General features: G+C 43.9%; 3 protein-coding genes across 3 annotated transcripts in view; 2 read left to right on the top strand and 1 right to left on the bottom strand.

Annotated features, from left to right (window-relative positions):
* smtnl (smoothelin, like) overlaps positions 1-4,811 on the top strand; it is a 22,328-nt gene extending 17,517 nt beyond the window's left edge. Inside the window, exons 9-10 of the mRNA XM_083694831.1 lie at positions 1,315-1,466; positions 3,447-4,811. Coding sequence (XP_083550957.1) covers positions 1,315-1,466; positions 3,447-3,573 — 279 coding nt within the window. The 3' untranslated portion in view covers positions 3,574-4,811. The remainder of the gene's footprint in view (positions 1-1,314; positions 1,467-3,446) is intronic.
* Positions 4,812-7,007: 2,196 nt separating this feature from the next.
* On the top strand, positions 7,008-8,076 carry sebox (SEBOX homeobox; the record flags this gene model as incomplete). The annotated part of the gene is made up of 2 exons (XM_083694756.1): positions 7,008-7,208; positions 7,441-8,076. The coding sequence occupies 2 exons, from the start codon at positions 7,008-7,010 to the stop codon at positions 8,074-8,076; spliced, it is 837 nt and encodes a 278-aa protein (XP_083550882.1).
* Positions 8,077-11,938: 3,862 nt separating this feature from the next.
* Positions 11,939-14,863, bottom strand: vma12 (vacuolar ATPase assembly factor VMA12). The gene is made up of 7 exons (XM_083695823.1): positions 14,757-14,863; positions 14,245-14,493; positions 14,066-14,139; positions 13,593-13,682; positions 13,383-13,425; positions 13,156-13,268; positions 11,939-12,630 (listed from the first exon to the last, which is right to left on the bottom strand). Exons 2-7 carry the CDS (start codon positions 14,426-14,428, stop codon positions 12,535-12,537), a joined length of 600 nt encoding a protein of 199 aa, XP_083551949.1. The 5' UTR covers positions 14,429-14,493; positions 14,757-14,863; the 3' UTR covers positions 11,939-12,534.
* Positions 14,864-14,879: the final 16 nt, after the last annotated feature.

Below are 14,879 nucleotides of genomic sequence, written 5' to 3'. Positions count from 1 at the left end.
GTACATGCCACTCAGAACACATGGCACTGGTCAGACCTGTCAGGGCTAAGGCCTGGCTCACAGCTCAGCACAGCACAGCTCAGCTCAGTGCTGAGGCACATTACAGCACAGGACAGGACAGGACAGGACAGGACAGGACAGGACAGGACAGGACAGGACAGGACAGGACAGGACAGCACAGCACAGCACAGGACAGGACAGGACAGCACAGGACAGCACAGCACAGGACAGGACAGGACAGGACAGGACAGGACAGGACAGCACAGCACAGGACAGCACAGGACAACACAGGACAGCACAGGACAGCACAGGACAGCACAGGACAGGACAGGACAGGACAGCACAGCACAGCACAGCACAGGACAGGACAGGACAGGACAGCTCAGCTCAGCTCAGCTCAGCTCAGCTCAGCTCAGCACAGGACAACACAGGACAGCACAGGACAGCACAGGACAGCACAGGACAGGACAGGACAGGACAGGACAGCCCAGCTCAGCTCAGCTCAGCTCAGCTCAGCTCAGCTCAGCTCAGCACAGGACAGCTCTCTCTCACAGCACTGTTAGAGAGCGACTGCTGCTCTGCAAACATGACAAGTTGTATTTCCCCAGTCACAAACTGAGGGCTTTATTGGAATGGCTAGGCCAGAGAGACTGAAGACTGTTAAATGACACGGGTCAGAACGGAGAGGAGAAGGAAACGTTAAACATTCCTACTCTCTGTTTTCTCCATTAGAACAGCGGGACAGACAGACTAGGTCTAGAAGAGGTCACTATAACGTTGGAATATGGTGCCAATCATTTTTATTGGTCTTCTTCTTATGTCTGGTTTATTCTTACAACGCTTTTATTATGGCACACGCGCGCACACACATACACACACACACACACACGCACACACATACACACGCACACACACACACACACACACACACGCACACACGTACACACATACACACACACACGCACACACACACACGCACACACGTACACACATACACACACACATACACACACACACACACGCACACACATACACACGCACACACATACACACACACACACACGCACACACATACACACACACACACGCACACACACACACGCACACACGTACACACGCACACACATACACACACGCACACACATACACACACACACACACACACACACAAGCTCATACGCACACACACACGCACAAACACACACACACACAAGCACACACACACTCACTCCCACATCTCCTGTATACATTGAGAGTACACAAGACACACCTGCATTCATTCAGTCTCACACTCACACTAATCTCCCCATCCAGAACATAGACATCCAGAACTTCTCGTCCAGTTGGAGTGACGGTATGGCGTTCTGTGCTCTGGTCCACTCTTTCTTCCCTACTGAGTTTGACTACAACATTCTGACTCCTGCTGACCGCAAACACAACTTTGAGCTGGCCTTCGGTACCGCAGAGTAAGTGGCTTTGTATTGCTCCATAATGTCATTGCTTGTAGTGCTCCTCCGATTTCTACCTCCACCAGCCTCCCACTGCTTTACATTGTTTAAGTGGGGCTTTTGTTCCAGCTCAGCACTAACACAGACACTTGACACAATTCATATGGATCCAGATGGAAGTGGATGATTTGCTTTTGTGTAAGTCCTGGGCTGGAACAAATACCTGCACATCCAGTAGGAACAGAGTTGGAGAAGCCTGATAGTGTACACCAGGGGAGGCTAGTGGATGTTGAAATCGGAGGACGGGCTCATTGTTATGCATGGAATGGAGTGAGGAATGGTATCATACACACTTTTCATACCATTCCTGATTCCATTCCATGCTGTACAATGAGCCCGTCCTCCGATTTCTACCTCCACCAGCCTCCCCTGGTCCTTTTGGGTTTGGTGAAACTGATCTCTCAGAGATCCAGCCTGTTGACTAAACTGCAGGAGATAAACAGAATCACAGAGTGTCCAGCACTCACACACAAATAGAAACTAGATTAATGAAGAGGGGACTTTCACAACAGTCACAGTCCATGCAAATCATTAATACTGCTCATACTTAAAACACACTGAAACACAGATTACATTACAAAGTTTTCGCTGCAGTAGAGTGTCTGTCTGTAAGCGACACTGGCTATCAGACCCTGCCAGGAATTGATGTCTCTCCTCACACCAATCTCCCATTCTCTCCTCTCCTCTCCTCTTCTCTCCTCTCCTCTCCTCTCCTCTCCTCTCCTCTCCTCTCCTCTCCTCTCCTCTCCCTTCTCCCCCTCTCTCCTCCACTCCTCTCCTCTGATCTCCTCTCCCTTCCCCCCTCTCTCCTCTTCTCTCCACTCCTCTCCCCTCCTTCCATCCCCTCCTCTATCCCCTCTCCTCTATCCCCTCTCCCCTCTCTCCCCCCATCTCTCCTCTCCTCCCCTCCTTTTCCCCCTCTTCCCTCTGCCCTGCTTCCAGCCTCATCCAACATTCCTCTCAGCTGACCTCATACACAGTTTAGAACCCCACTGCTGCAGGACAGCCATAAACAGTCCTTACAGATATATACACAAATATACACTCACCGAACACTTTATGAGGAACACTATCCTAATACTGGGTAGGGCCTCCCTTTGCTCTCAAAACAGCCTCAATTCTTCGTGGCATTGATTCCACAAGATGTTGGAAACATTCCTTTGAGAACATTCCTCTGGTCCATGATGACATGGTGCACTTTCAAGCTGTGAATCTCCCGTTTTGCCACATCCCAAAGGTGTTCTACTGGATTCAGATTGTCATGTTCACAAAACCAGTTTGAGATGAGTTTCAACCAGTTTTTGCTTTGTGACATGGTGCATTATCATTCTGGAAGTAGCCATTAAAAGATAGGTAAATTGTGGCCATGAAGGGATGCACATGGTCAGCAACAATACTCAAATAGGCTGTGGCATTCAAGCGATGATTGATTGGTATTAACGGGCCCAAAGTGTGCCAAGAAAACATTCCCCACACCATTACACCACCTCCACCAAGAGAAGGTGTACAGGTGTTCCTAATAAAGTGTTTGGTGAGTGTAGGTCAGCATCAGTGGAGGCTGGTGGAGTGAGTGTGTGTGTGTGTCTATGTGTGTGTGTTTCTGTATAGACCTGTATAGAGGCTGGTGGAGGTAGAAATCGAAGGACGAGCTCATTGATTTCTACCTCCACCAGACTCCCCTAGATCAGAGGGAGAGCTTATTGTTTGGGAATGAGGAAAGAGATTAAATTAGACAAGCTCCCATTCCAGCCCCCTGCCAGGATTGCATCATTTTGTTCTAGCCCATTACTACTACATTACTGTAAGCAGACGTGGTAGTCCTGGACTAGAATAAGGTTGTACAACCCTGGAGGAGGCAGTGGGTTGCAGTTTTATCACTGAATTAGATAAATAGTTCATCTCCTGCTCCTGCTGACTTCTTCTCTCCCTCTGCTCCAGGGAGAAGGCGGGCTGCGACCGGCTCATCGAGGTGGAAGACATGATGGTGATGGGCCGCAAACCAGACCCCATGTGTGTGTTCACATACGTCCAGTCCATGTACAACCACCTGAGGAAGTTTGAGTGAGGAGGACTGAAACTGGGGGGAACACCCCTCTACATGACCCCCTGAGGTGAAGCTGCCCCAGGGGAGGCTGGTGGAGGTAGAAATTGGAGGACGGGCTCATTGTAATGAGGATTGGTGTCAATTGAGGATACCATTGTTTGATACCATTCCTTATTCCGTTCCATGCATTACAATGACCCTGTCCTCCGATTTCTACCTCCACCAGCCTCCACTGAGCTGCCCATAGGCACTAATCTAGGATCAGCATTGCCTCCCCCAGATCATCATCTTATCCATCAGGGAGACTGTTTCAAAACTGACCTAGGGCCAGGGTCTATGGGGTAACTTCACCCTACCCGCTTCATCACTGCCCCACCACCACCACCTGTCCTGTGTTCAGGGAAAGCCATGCACACTGAAAAACAACACTGCTCCCTGCTGGAATGGATAGAGCATTGCGGAGAGGAGTGATCACAGCTACTCTCACAGATACAGTACAGGACAGATGTGTGTGTGTGTGTGTGTGTGTGTGTGTGTGTGTGTGTGTGTGTGTGTGTGTGTGTGTGTGTGTGTGTGTGTATGTGTGTGTGTGTGTGTGTGTGTGTGTGTGTGTGTGTGTGTGTGTGTGTGTGTTTCTGTATAGACCTTACCTGTTTGAGAGAAGGACATTTCTGTTTATTATTCTTTTATGTTTTCATGATGTATTGGCACCATTGTTTTAAAATGCAGTAGGTTGCATAAAAAACACTTTGCAGAATCAAGAATGTCCATTTTTAGTTGCTACAAGAGGACCTCACCGTATAACACTGCACTGCGGGAGAGAGGAAGAAGTGTTGGTTTTCTGAGGAGTGACACTTTGGAATCACTTTAGAAATAATGGTATTGATGATTTAATGATTGATTGATGATACTTATGATCACCATTGATTTTATCAGTGCTCTAACTGCTTGTACTTAACTGTAATACTGTGGTGTGTAGCACAGTATAGCACAGCTTTACCAAAGCATGCCTCTCCAACCGACACCAGTGGTCCCTGCCTAGGCTGAGCACACAACAGAGTTGAATGGGGTTTGCTATGAAATAGTTTGAATGGCAAATATTAGGGTTTGGGGTTACAATTATGCACATACAGTACAAAGCCTGTAAAAGGTCTAGTTCTTGAGATGATAGGGATGTTGTTATGGTTGTGATTTCATTTACTTTTCATTAAGACTTGAGGCAACAAAGTGCACAATCTAAATAATAAATCGTCACTTGTTTCACATCCTGTAGCAGTTTTCAATTGTTTTGTGCTCATAATCATATCGGATCATTTATTTGCTTATATATCACTTATATATTATACGTTATACAGTATATAAACCAATCATATGTACACGTAACCTCTTTGCTTACTCTATAAAGGTAAAGGTGAGGCATTCAAAAAGACAACGGTGCCATTGTCCAATGTGTATTCCGTATTCATTCAGAAATGTAAATTTGGAGAAGTGTGCACCTTGATGTATTCACCTTCTCTCCGAAGATGAACGGGTGTTCAAGGGGAATTGGTGACTAATTGACCTCAATACACAGGAAGAGAAGGTGTGAAATAATCTAAGTAAAGTTGCTAAAATTTATCCTGAACATTTTATATTAAATTGTACGGTGTAATTCGACAATCCTAACAATGTATTCGTTTATCTTTCGATGTTTTAGGACAGAGAGAGAGCGTGTGTGAGTGTTTACTCGAGGCCTATATTTGACATTTAAGAGTAAATTTCTCTCAAGCCTATTTAGATGATGTATCGTTTAACTAGGACTGTGTGTATGCCTGCACTACTACGTATGCCTGCACTACTACGTGATAAAAAAAAAATCAGGGTAGTTAATTAAAACAGAACATCTAGGGTTGGGTGCGCAAGGGCCCAGAATGAGTAATATATAAACAATCTCTAATGGCAAAATTACCTGACTGAAATCCTTAAATGCATTGAAATAGAGGCTGAAAACAAAGCCATTACAACACAATGTGTTCAGCTTGATGGCAAAAGAGCATAACGTGCATAACGTGTAACGTGTTGAATTAGGCCTAAATCGCACATTTTGTATGTTTTTCAATATATTATTTTACATTTTATTCAAGTTTTTATTATTATTATTATTTTTATTTTTTTTTTACATCTTTTACATAGCCAACTTATTACCTGAGATCTAATCTTTTAGAGAACATGAATGACTGTAGGTTGTTGTTTTAAATGTAATACACACTTGACCTGGCAGTATCAGTTTGGTTTTGACTCTCCGGTAAAATTGTGAAAATGTCACTTGGCCTATGTCCCTTTGCGCGCCAAACCCTAATTTGATTAATTCGATGAAAATTGACAAAAATGTTAATGATAGTATATAAAGAATACCAAAGGTTAGTACAGCTTTTGGAGATCGCGCTCTCACTATGCCGCTCTGCTTTGACTGCGCGCTCAGCTCCGTATCGCGCTGTGATCTCCACGGGGTTCCAAAGCCGCGGATGGCCCAGTCAGAGATCTGACAGACTCACGGAGCGGCAGACAATAGCGGCAGCGGAAACTACGGGTTTAATAGCCTACCTTTGCCCTTTCATCTGTTCCTTGTCCAGTGGCAACGTCACAACAGCAATCCAGGATTAGAGAGGGCAAGGGCACAACTTGTGACACCTGAACGTGGGCAGATTGCCTCGGGCTGGTGGGGTGGGCTTGTGAGGGGGGTTCCCAATATAAGAGAGGATCGCTGCCCAGCGCCGAGCGCATCATTTACGCATGAGTGACCTCTGGTCAACTTCATCATCATCATCAGACCAAGTTTTTGGAGTTACGTGGAGTTATGGCTCTATTCATGAATCAAGACTTCAGTGCGCATAGACTGACTGACCATAAGGATATGGATTTTACGGCACTTTTTGGAGACCATGATCATTGTAAAGGTATGTTGAAAATAGATTTACAAATTCGATCAGAGAAGACAGGTTTATAACAGGCTTTTTTTTCTTGTATATATATATATTCCAAAAAAAAGAAAAGAAAAGAAAAGTGGTCAAAACATGTGATAGGGTTCTATTAAATCGATTTTTTTGTATTCATTAATACTTTTCCTTATGATGACATTATGACGATTGAATAATTGATTATGGTAGCATTTCTTAATTTATAACCATCTAATCATGATTATGCGCAAACAACATAGTTTTTACATTTCTTTACACAATTCCGTTGATAACAACATCAAACATACAAATGCACATACATACATAAATGGTATGAATTATTCTACACATAAAAACCCATCAAATGCAACCAGGAAGTTTAACAATTTTAACAACTGCACATTTGTATTGATCATCTAGGCCTACATTTCCTTGCTTAATTGAACGGCTTTCATCGATTTATTCCAGAATTCAATATATTCCAATACACAAGACTTCTGTTTTTGTTATTGTGCAGAGATGGCGAACGACACTGCGCTTTCGTCGCCCGAGCCCGAGCGTGGTGGGTACGCGGAGGGCCAAAGGAAGCGCAAAAGAACCATCTTCAGCCGCGCGCAACTGTCGGAGTTGGAGCAGGCATTCGCCATGACGCCATACCCCGACATCACTCTCCGTGAACGCTTGGCTGCACACACTCACCTACCTGAGAGCAAGATTCAGGTTCGTGCGCTGACATTTGACCTACCTTCCATCCATCCTTCCTGCCTTTCTTACTTCATTAATTAATTAATTCATTCATTCATTTACCTAGTGGCAAAACTCTAGATCTTTAATAACAATTCATCATGAGTATCCCTCTCCTCCTTAGAACAATAAATGGATTACCCTGCAAATCAGAGCCGATTTTCTGTCTTTCTGAAATTCACCATAAACCTATACTTACCATTCACAGGTTTGGTTCCAAAACCGACGTGCCAGGAGCATCAAGAGTGGACGCCTCACAAAACCATCCAAGGCACCTCAGGGGAGGGGTGCTGCTGTGCCCTGCCAGCCTCGCCCCAGAGTCCTCCCCTCGCCTGGTCCCCCCTCCTTCACTACAACCACCATGGGGGAGATGTTCAGGCCGGACCAGAGTCAGTGTGATGAAGGACAGCAGCTCTACGCAGACTGGATACGTCTTTACAGCAACCCTGTGTCCCACCAGGCTACACCCATCTCCCCAAACCTGACTGAATCCTTCCTTTGGGAGGAGGACCGCCGACCCCACCTCGGATCTCTCCCGACCCCTGTGGCCATGACCAGGCAGCCCCACGCACCACGGCCGTACCGCGACGGGTTCAACCAGCCCTGTGCGGTCTCCTCGGGGTACAGGAACTTCAAGCCCCAGACTCTAGCTGGTACCCAGGGCAGGTGTGGTCACACCTCAGTGGACCAGGTGGTCCCTTCACACACACAGCAGGTGTACTGGGACATGACACAGGGACAGGGTCTTCATCATCACCCACAGGTCGGAGGCCAGACCTCCATGGGGTACATCTCAGATCTGATCTATAACGCTGCTATTGTCACCAACTTCCTGGAGTTCTGATGTTCTAGCCATGTCAAATCTGAGTCCCAAATCAACCACTATCGCATGGGAGGAGGTAGAAATCTGAGGATGGGCTTGTTGTAATGCATGTAATGAAATTAGGAATGGTATCAAACATGTTTTTCGATTTCTGCCTCCACCAGCCTCCCCTGCACTATAGCCTCCTCTGAGGCACTTAGATCTGAGAGGATTGGACAGGTGTTTCAAGTATGATGGTAACTCCATCTTGCCCTCCTCTGGTGGGCCATATTGCTTCCACCTAGCCAATCCTCTCAGGGGTGCACAAGTGCATAGTGGCCAGTGTAAAGGGCATCAATTGATTTTGATTTCAGAGTGTATATAATATGTCTATTGTCTGTCTGTCTGTCTGTCTGTCTGTCTGTCTGTCTGTCTGTCTGTCTGTCTGTCTGTCTGTCTGTCTGTCTGTCTGTCTGTCTGTCTGTCTCACCCCACAGCAATGGCCAGTGACCAACTGTAACATTTCTCTGTTTTGATTTTGTTGTTGATTGTGTGAATTTTATTTTACCGTGACTTTTTTTACCTTGTGATAAATGTGCTGTGTGAAATGTGTGTTTACTTTATACAAAGGGGAATAAATTGATTAATTTCACAATATGATTGATTCTGAATTTAATCTTTCTTGAATTGAATTATCTTTAATTTCACCCACCAGCCTGCACCTCACCAAACTTTCTTTTCTTTCCTTTTCTTGTATTTTTTTGTGAACATATTATATATATATATATATATATATATATATATATATATATATATACACTGTAGCCCTCCTTTGTCTTCTTGGCAGGAGCAGGAAGCATCTCTCTCCAAACAGCCTCAATTTGAGACTTTATCCTCAGATATATTATATATATATAATATATATATATATATATATATATATATATATATTATATATATATAATATATCTGAGGATAAAGTCTCAAATTGAGGCTGTTTGGAGAGAGATGCTTCCTGCTCCTGCCAAGAAGACAAAGGAGGGCTACAGTATACTGTGCAGTATGAATAACAAAGCTGGTTGTTTGTACCAACATAGTTTCTGGTATTGATATCATTTTTTCCTGTTATTTATTCTAGTCGGATTTGATTCATATGACGTTTGATGTTACAGAGGAGTATTATCTTTCAAAATATCCAGATTAAAATGATTCCTTGTGGCAAGATACCATGACAGAAATAATTATTTTCTGAATAAAAATATTTTTTTCTCCATAAGTATGGGTGGACAGAGGAAAAATGAATAATAATAAAAAATAAATTAAAAACTGAAGCTCAGGGGTCCAGCAGCTTACCAGCTCTTTAATTCTAGCTGGATTTAAGTTCTCTAGGCAAGTATTACATGTGAGTAATACAGGAATGATATGACAGGAGCGCCCACAGTTCCTCTGGCCCGCTGGACAGTGATCCCTGCATATCATAATCATCTTTAATACCAAATAATCTTTCAATAAACCCTTAATCCGGGTGTCAAATCTCAGATCTTTGAGAGATACTTTTTTTGTATTCCAGATGTAGTTACATCCTTTAATCTTTAACTGATATGAAAGGACTCATGCTTATTTATTGATAGAAATAAAGATTAGATTGTTTCAGAGATGAACTGTACTGTAGGTGGTGGTGGTGGTGATGGGTGGGGAATATTAACAGAAGCCAGATCTTATGATATCATATTAAAATTGTTTTGCATCATGACAGGACTCCTGGAGATACAGTATGTGTTGTTGTGAGGAGGATTACAGTTATACATGGCTCCTGAGATACTCTAATTGGTTGTTTTGATTGCACCGTAAAGCCCATCTTGCCCTCCAATTCGCCTCAAAACAGATTAGCACCGATCAGCAGACTATTACTGCCACATCTGGCAGGTAGCTATATGATAGAGATCTGACTGAAATAATATGGATAAACACACAGTAGTAATAATAATAATGATAATAATAATAATAATCAAATAAATCATAAATAAATATCCCCTACAAACAAAGTTGACTACTAGACCAGAATTTGAAAACCTTATGGAAAAACATGAATGCGTCATCTATACAATATACATACTAACTATAACTTTACTGTTGTCTCCATACACCAAGTAAATTTGATTGAATTAAGGTAAAGTTTTAGAAGTATCAATGAAATATGAACAAATATGAGCCTCTTCTCAAGAAACCAACTTTTGACCCGTCTGTCATAACTACAGACCAGTATCCCTCTCCTTTGTATCTAAAACCCTTGAACAACCAATTGTCTCACTATCTCCTTCAGAACAACCTCCTTGACCCTTACCAATCAAGCTTTATTGCTGGGCACTCTACTGAGACTGCTCTCCTTGCTGTCACGGAGGCCCTCCACTCGAGCTTCTTCCCTGTCCTCTGTTCTCATTCTTCTGGACCTGTCTGCTGCATTCTACACAGTAAACCACCTGATCATTCTCTCCAACCTCTCAGAACTGGGCATCTCTGGCTCTGCACTCTCCTGGTTTGCATCCTACCTAGCGGGTCGCTGTCCTCTCCATGCACCCTCACCACTCCATCCTAGGGTCCTTACTGTTCTCCCTTTATACCAAATCTTTTGGCTCAGTAATTTCCTCACATGGTTTCTCCTACCACTGGTACACAGATGACACTCAAGTCTTTCTCTCTTTCCCCCCCTCTGACTCACAGGTGGCAACACGTGTCTTGCAAACATTTCTGCTTGGATGTCAGCCCACCACCTCAAGCTCAACCTTAACAAGACTGAGCTGCTCTTCCACCCTGGGAAAGCCTGCCCTCTCCAAGACTTCTCCATCACAGTAGAGAACTCCACTGTGACCTCCCAGACAGCAAATAATCTTGGGGTGATCCTGGACAACCACTTTTCCTGTGCAGAAAACATCACAGCACACTCCTGTAGATTCTTCCTCTACAACATCAGAAGGATACGTCCATTCCTCACCAGAGAAGCAGCACAACTTTCGGTTCAGACACTTATGATCTCCCACCTCGACTACTGCAACGCACTCTTGGCCGGGCTCCCTGCCGCCCGTCTGGTGTTCAATTCTCCCATGTCACCCCCCTCCTTCACACCCTTCACTGGCTCCCGGTAGCAGCTCGCATCAGATTCAAGACCCTGGTGCTCACCTACCGGGCGGCAATGGGAACAGCCCCTCCCCACTTGCAAGCAATGGTCAGCCCCCAAACCCCTGCCCCATCACTCCACTCTTCCACCTCGGCTGGCCGCCTGACACCGCCGCCTCTACGTGGATGCAGCGGTCGCGCTACTCTGTCACAGCTTTTCACTGTCCTCGCGCCCCACTGGTGGAACGAGCTTCCCACTGCTGTCAGGACTGCAGAGTCACTACCTATCTTCCGCCATAGACTGAAGACCCATCTCTTCAGGCTACATCTTGACTGTCCCTCCTAAAGACCTCTTCACCCCCACTACCCCCCTGTAGTTTCTCTAATGTAAATACAATTTCAAAAATAAAATGTAATGCTTCCTTCTTTTAGCACTGTGACTGCCACTGGCCCCTGGTCCTAGCATATATTTGTTTTACTTATGATGATTGATGTATAGATGATTCACTTACTTTAGACAAATGTACTTGTTGTAAGTCGCTTTGGATAATGGTGTTTGCTAAATGTCTAAAATGTAAATGTAAATTGAACTAACAATGTCTAAGTAAAGGTTGAGAGGGACTTATTCAGGATAGTATTTTAACAACTGACGGTTTTAGTCACAACTGACCATCTTCGCTACAGGCAGATCTGTTGATAGGATGGTGTTTGTCCACAGAACTGTACTGATCACACTTTACAAGAATGAGAGTTTTATTGAATTAACATACAAACATCTCTCACACACACACACACACACACACACACACACACACACACACACACACACACACACACACACACACACACACACACACACACACACACAAAGTTTAAGCAGCATAACAGTATCAACAACCTGAAATACAGACATGAAAGCCGTTCCATTCTACACACAAAGGAGATGACAACTCAAATGGTGTGAGAGAAAAAGAGGACTGGGACCATTTTAATGAACCATCTAAAAAGCATAAAATGAAAATGAAAAGACATAAGTACCAAAATAAATTATCAATGGGGGGAAAGTTCAGCAACGAAACGATAACATGGAAATGACATTCAAAGTCTTCACTAAACAGTTCGTGACATTAATTTCAACTCTTAGTAGAAGTATAGTTCCATGGTTGTTCCATCAAGGCTGTTCAGAAACGTGTGTCTGGTCCTCATTTTAGAGGGTATGTGTTCTTCTACTGGAATGCAATTTGTTGACAAAAACAATTAATGATGTTATGAGTCATAACATCCATATACATATACATCTCCAAATATGGCTCTGGGACAATGGTCCTCCTCCTAGTTCTCCCTCCATGGTTGCTATGGGTTCCCCTAGTTCTCCCTCCATGGTTGCTATGGTTCCCCTAGTTCTCCCTCCATGGTTCGCACCAGAACATACAGTTCAGCCAGACCGACCACCGACGCAGCAATCACAGCCGCTATCACCCTCTGAAACACAGAAATCACAGCAGATATCACCCTCTGAAACACAGAAATCACAGCAGATATCACCCTCTGAAACACAGAGGCAAATGTCTAAGATACATCTGAGATAGAGATTCTGCATTTCCATGTAGTTTTCAATTGGCATCTTCATCAATGATAATGTTAATATAAAGACTATTTTCTTTAAAGGTAGGCTCTGGGATATGACGTCACACTTGTGAAAACAGAGCAACTTTCATAAAGATATTGTGGTGAACAACAGCGTCCACTCGTTTTACGGCCCTTCGACATTCGATGGCAGACACGTGCGCTAATCACATTCTACTCGCAACACGCTCTATTCTCTAGTCTGTTGCATCTCTGTTTTGAAAAGTCTCTTCAGTCACCTATTAAGTTCAGGGACTTGCTTAATCATCTATTTACCACACAGTCCAGGTATACATGACAAGACTGATCAGATCATAAAATTGGGTTTCATTCTTTCCCAGTGTATCAAAATTGAGTGTCTGTATTCATCCAGGCTTTTACCGCAGTGGTCTCGGTGAAGAGGTATTGGCTGCCCAGGTAGGAACAAGCAAACGTCGCTGCCACCGTCACCAGGAAGTTTAACACCGTCACAACTGCAGCTTTCGCTGATCGCACTGCAGAGACATAAAGGTGAGAGGTCAGAGGTGAAAGTGTAAAAGACTTCAGCGATAATTTGAATCCTCATAGACAGAGAGAGAACAGATGTATGTAGATGGATGCATACTTACTTGAGCTCCCAAAGTCAGCCAGTGTTCCATTGCGGTTCATTTCCTTGAGGGAAGAGAGATGCTAAAATATTAAATGACTGCATTTTTAACTACTTACATTACCAAACCCATAACAATGAACCCATAGCAAAGTAAATATGAATGTTGTATATCAATCTATTTATATCTGTATATCAATTTATGTATATCTAATATTAGTGTACAGCTCACCTGATTGTTTACATTCCGTGTAATCCTATTGTATTCCTCATTGGCCAGTTTTGCTTTGATCCTCTCCAGGCGAGCCACCAGCTCTGGGTTCTGTGACAGAGAGAAACATCATTTATCATAATACCCAGCTGAAGCTTTTGTTCCAGCCCAGCACTAACAACACACCTGATTATATCGCAGTGTCTAGTCTGCACCTAGACAGAATGGACCTAAATACCAGGGGAGGCTTGTGTCTCAGTTAGGGGAGGCTGGTGGAGATTGAAATTGGAGGATGGGCTCATTGTAATGCATGGAATGGAATGAGCAATTGTATCAAAACATGTGTTTGATACCATTCCTATGAGTTTGATACCATTTCTCATTCCATTCCATGTATTACAAACAGCTGATTTCTGCCTTCACCAGCCTCCCATGCTGCCAAGGTTAAAATAAGTAAAGTGATGGGACTGGCAACGAGTGGAGGTTCAACTTACTCTAGGTGGCTTCTCAAACTGAGGCAGGTGCAGGGAGCTGTCCTCCAGCAACTCATGAAGGTAGACCGGATGACCTAAGAGACACACGCAGCATTTGATGTTATATAGAGAAATAAACTGTAAGATATGGTATGAGAGTGTGTGGGCCTTGGTCATACTATAAAAGACTAGCTACAAACCGTTGTCTTGAAGGCATTTATTAAGTTTCCTTGCTGTTCTGAAGGACAAGGTGGATGGTTGCTCTTTCTCAAGAATAAGGTCCAATTCCTCACGCAGCTCTGGTGGGACTGAAGCCTGGTTCCTCTCCAGTAAATCCTTTACCCTCTGTCGAAATCTGTCTCCAACCACAAATGACGAAGCCATCTCTGAAGATCAATCTACAACTTTGCTGTGAGGTGGTGCCGCCCGCCTGAACGTAGTAAGAGATTCTGTCGGACAAAAACGACAGCCAGCTTACTGAACAGCAGTACTAGCTCCTGAACTAGCTAGCAATTTCGCTTGCTAAATGTACGTCGCAGACGAGGAGGAAAACATGGCAATGAATAGAGATTATCCCTCTAAAATGATTCACAAATATTGGTACATTTTGTATTAATCTATTAGAGCATCAATTATCCATATTATGATTATGAGTTTCAATGATTCTAGCTATCAAATGCAGAACCAGAAGCACGGAGCCATGTATGTTTACCTTGTGACAGCACGACGTCACGTGACTATTTAGAGTACTTCCGGGTAGATTTTGGGGGGGTTTAAATCTTGGACTACTGTGTTGTGAATTGCCTTTAACTACGTGCGCAATATTTACAGAAGT

The sequence above is a fragment of the Argentina silus genome (genome assembly GCF_951799395.1).
Source record: "Argentina silus genome assembly, chromosome: X".
Taxonomy (NCBI): Eukaryota; Metazoa; Chordata; class Actinopteri; order Argentiniformes; family Argentinidae; genus Argentina; species Argentina silus.
Note: the sequence above shows the minus strand (reverse complement) of the source record. Positions and strands in the feature narration are given on the sequence as shown.